The sequence below is a fragment of the Vigna unguiculata genome, chromosome 1, assembly GCF_037176805.1.
Source record: "Vigna unguiculata cultivar grain cowpea cultivar isolate G323 ecotype 2 chromosome 1, ASM3717680v1, whole genome shotgun sequence".
Lineage (NCBI taxonomy): Eukaryota > Viridiplantae > Streptophyta > Magnoliopsida > Fabales > Fabaceae > Vigna > Vigna unguiculata.
The window spans coordinates 41,744,875-41,749,717 of record NC_140792.1 but is presented as its reverse complement, the minus strand read 5'-3'; the positions used below and the strand labels follow the sequence as shown (position 1 = coordinate 41,749,717).

The 4,843-nt window shown below is 35.4% G+C and overlaps 1 protein-coding gene across 1 annotated transcript; it reads right to left on the bottom strand.

Annotated features, from left to right (window-relative positions):
* Window positions 1–790: 790 nt before the first annotated feature.
* Window positions 791–4,454, bottom strand: TIM (triosephosphate isomerase). The gene is made up of 9 exons (XM_028061493.2): window positions 4,183–4,454; window positions 3,838–3,864; window positions 3,205–3,274; window positions 2,425–2,548; window positions 2,095–2,179; window positions 1,876–2,008; window positions 1,583–1,756; window positions 1,146–1,228; window positions 791–1,049 (listed from the first exon to the last, which is right to left on the bottom strand). Exons 1-9 carry the CDS (start codon window positions 4,357–4,359, stop codon window positions 993–995), a joined length of 930 nt encoding a protein of 309 aa, XP_027917294.1. The 5' UTR covers window positions 4,360–4,454; the 3' UTR covers window positions 791–992.
* Between the last annotated feature and the right edge of the window lie 389 nt (window positions 4,455–4,843).

Below are 4,843 nucleotides of genomic sequence, written 5' to 3'. Positions count from 1 at the left end.
GGAGATTTCTTCCATTAATTTTAGCAATGGTGTGAAAGTTCTTTGGAGCTTCATGCTTGGATTTGCTATTGACTTTGTGATAGAGTCCAAGGACGAAGATGAGTCTGATCTCTTAAAGTTTGAAGGGAATGTGTGACATAATATTGTACATGATGTTGTGAACTTTTGAGCACAAAAGACGGAGTCTTTTATTGTCTACATCAAAACACTCTTTACACTTTTAAAGTGGGTGTCAAAAAAGGTTAGGGTAATTACTTCATGCACCCTATTATTTTCTTCTTACACCCTATCGCTTCTTCTATCATTTCCAAACACAAAATAATTCTGGAGTTTTTTTTCGGGAAATTGTACCGATACTATTTAAGTATCAATACCAATGATAATTTTAAAAAATTTATGTCAATTTTAAGATATATTTATTATTATTATTATTATTATTATTATTATTATTAAATTAGTTATTTTTATTTGAGTTAAACCAATAGGAGTGTCCGCAAGTCGAATTGGATAGGATTTGCACAAACCCATTATCCAACCACTAAAAATATATCTGGTGGCAGTTTATACCACATTATAAACTAATTACACTAAACTGAATGACTTACTAAATATACTGAATTTTAATTAATTCAATTTATCTTCTCAGAAGTAGTTTAATCTAAAAAGTATGTTAAACTTATGAAGGCGCATTTCGAGTCACAAAAGTGTAGACAACATCACTGAGGGCGACAATCAAAAGAAAATAAAATTCAAGATTCAACAGTGACGTTATGAAAAAAAACAACAATAATTCAGAAACATTTAAAATTTATTGCCTCTATGTATCTCTAATAGAAAGAAAACTCAGGATGTGACTCCTAATGATTGCAAAGAAATTATGCAGTGAGTAATTTTGATGACAAAAGCAAAGTGTTATTATTATAATAGACCCATATTATTTATTGCCACATTCGAGACTTGCCCTCTCATATTGCTCAAACTACAATAAGTAATCAAGCCGCAACTTTCTTGGATGTGACTGAATTCACAATGGTAGCAAACTCAGGACCCTGCAACTCCACAACATCATCTTGTAAGTATAAATAATAACCTCACTTCCTTAACTCATGCTATCATTATTTTCCTCAAACAAACTATGTTTGTACCTTCAATGAAGCACCTCCAACGAGAAATCCATCGATATCCTCTTGCTTTGCCAGCTCAGCACTGTTCCCTCCATTTACAGACCCTGAAAACAGATCAATTTTATATTCAAATCAGTAGTACATCCTCAAGTTGTAAATATACTGAAACTAAACCAACATTTTGCATAGACAAGGTCAGGGACAATCTTAATGTTAACAAGATATGTTCTGCACAATATCACTAAAGGACAAGAAGTTCATTGTGAGAATACATGATTCTGCTATGTTCTTATAGAATGCATCATAAGAAAGAAAGTTCAGATGGAAAACAACGAGGGTGGTTGCAAAGTTACTTAAATTGAATAAACATGCAACCTTATTAAACCATGGTATATGTTAAATTTCCATAACACAGTCAAAAGTTCACAATGCAACTACAGGTACAACAAAGGATTTACCTCCATAAATAATTCGAGTTTTAGATGCAACTTCCTCTGAGACATTCTTTTTCAGCCAATCCCGAAGAGCTACATGTACTTCCTGAGCCTGCTGGGGAGTGGCCACTTTGCCAGTTCCAATGGCCCATACAGGTTCATACGCAATAACAATATTGTCCCAACTAGGAACAGCATCTGCATATAACCGACAATGGATTTTATGCAGAAAATCAGAAACCCCTCTACCCTTTTGTTTTTCCCAAAAACACAAACGATTTTAAATGGATTATACAGGAAACACAGCTTGCACCTACCAGCATAAGCCTTCAATTGCTGAAAGCAAACATCAAAAGTTTTCCCTGCTTCCCTTTCTTCTAACAATTCTCCAATGCATGCAATCACTCCAAGACCCTGGCCCAAAGCATAGGCAGCTTTCTTTCCTATAAACTGCAGTTCACAATGTTCAGTTAATATCTAAAATCTTTATCATCTCTAGCAAAAGTGTTGTAGAATTGATTTCTGAATTGCTTTACCTCATCCTTTTCTCCAATAATATGTCTTCGCTCAGAATGTCCAAGAACAACCCACTTGCATCCGATATCTTTCAGTTGTTCAGCACTACAAAAGTCAGATTTTTAACAACTAATTAACTGAATTAACTTGTTAAATTGTAGCAGATCGAGGACCACCAGAAAACAATAACATATTTGGTTTAAACATTGGAATCACATTGAAAACAGCAAGGACAGTTTGAAAATAAAAGAACTAGTATCTGTAATCATCCAACGAGACAAAAGCTATAATTCAAAAAACAAAATGAAACCCTGGATTAATTAACACTTGACAGGAAAGAGCAAGCTAACCTGATTTCTCCGGTGAAAGCACCACCTTTACCAACCCAAGAGTTCTGGGCAGATATTTCAATCCGGTCTGTAAGTGAGCTTTTCACTTGATCGATGTACAGAAAAGGAGGTGCAACAACGACATCTGTACATCTCAAAATGAAAATGCTTGTGATGACCAAATGCAAGTGATAACTTTTCAAGGTTATTAAGAAAGAGTTTTTGAACTTAAAGAACGTACTCAATACAATTTTTTGAGGGACCAGAAAACAAGGAACCTCTCCAACTGTGGATCATAGGTTGCAAATTTACTTATACTTTCAAACACACCAACACACACAGCACACACCAAACAAATAGTGCATATTGACCTTATTGTGCATGTGCCCTAAACCCCCTATGAGGAGTCATCATGTATAGTTTGGTAAGTTCGATGAATCATGTTGGTGAGTTCCAAAGTACAAGGGAGTTCTCTCTGCAAATGACACATTGTTGGAAGGGGGTTCCATGAATTTTGCTACTATTTGGTACTGGGAATGGACAATAGAGAATTATGTCCATTTCCTTTTGACACAATTAATTTGATCATTTCCAACCAGAAAATATATCATCATTTTATCAGCATTTTGCAACCAAACCCCAAATGTGTCATTTTGCACTAGCATACAGAGAAAAAAATCATGTTCAAACTCAATGAATTATTTTTAGTTTTAGGAGTAGGGAAGAAGCATAACATAATTTTTTGTAGTCTTCTATATCTTTTAGCAAGAAACACATAAATAAAGATTGAACACGTCTCACCAACGTCGGGCTCCAATTTTGCACTGTTCAAGTCGGCGACAAGCTTACTGATGGAATCTTTTGTTCCGTTCTGAAGAAAACAGCAAAAATTAGTGAAAATCAGATAGAGATATATGCAGAGTCTACTGAACTAGTAACTGATTGAACCGTGAGAACCAATGCTTCATTTGTACTTATTAGCGGTTTAGCACATAAAACAAAAGAACAAAAACTACTGAACAATGCAAAAAGGGCCTGTTTCAAATAACCTGGTAGAACTGTAAGAATCATTTCATTATTCTAAAAAAATAAATAGGTCGAAGCGATAATTGATGAAGTATGAAGAAAAGGAAAAGAAAGAGTCCCTTTAGTCCTTTAATGCAGAGTGCATTCCTTACAAGAGAGGTATGGCAGATGGAAACAATAAGTTCAATACTTAAAAGGAAAAGTGATTGCATAGGTTATTTACTCAAAACCAAATCATAGACCAAGATTTATGGTGCATAATTTGCATTCCAATAGTGTGCTGTTATAACACTCATGCTAAAATAAAATATAACATCAATCAACAACTCAAGTACTGAATCACCAAAACTAAACATAGCATTGTAACAAAAAATAGCAAGAAAAACAGTTTGAGGGAAAGATACTTACACACTTCCAGTTGCCCCCAACAAAGAACTGCAACAACGAAGAAAGGCAGAAAAAGATCAATACACCAAATGGCAAATGGATAACCAACCACTAAAGATAAAGCAATATATAACACAAAAAACTTATTTTTCTTTTAGAAAAAGCCCCGTCTACTTAGTGGTTAATAATGCATGGATCCTAAAAGGCTTTGATTGAATTGCGCAAACCCAACCCAACCCAACCCATTGAAGAGAAATGCATTCCCCACCGAAATCACAGAGACAAGTTTTATTTAACGATCAAGGGTAATGATGAGAATAATAAAGTTGAATTATTTAAAAAGAATAAAAGAAGAAGCAAAAGCACCTTGCCAGAGCCGGCCATGGCGACGACGGCGCGTGAGGGTTTGGGAGGAGAGAGGGATAGGCGAAGATTGGGGTCGAAGGCAGAAAAAGATGGAGAATTGAAAGAATCGAGCTTGGGGCAGGGGCGGCGCAGGCCAATGTAGAGTTGCGAAGCCAGTGATGTTGAGGCTGCTGCCATGGGAAAAGAGGATGAAGAACAGCAAAAACAACAACAGTGTTCGGCTGCGGTCGGGGTGAGTGCGAAGCTAGTAGTAAATTTTAAGGTTTGGATTAGATTTTGGTTTTGTAGTTTGGTGTTGGTTGGTGAGAGAGTGTGTTACTTTTTACTGTTTTACTCTTTTAGCCACCTACCTACCAAGTTAACTTAAAGAAGGCCATGGTTTTCTTGGTGTTGAATTGCTGAGTTAAACTATGTGGTCCCTACACACGAACATAGCAGAGTAATCAGGTCCAGGAACAAAACAAGACTCTATTCACGCACCATCCATCACCACCACAAGATAAGAAAAATAGAATCAAATGTTTTTTCTTTTTTCAGAGAACTTTTATTATGTGACCACAAGAACTTAAATATGGAATCTTTTTAATAAAATATGAATATATATTATATTGCTTTTAAAGTAATGTAATGTTTACGGTCACTAACGGCCTTAAAAAACTAG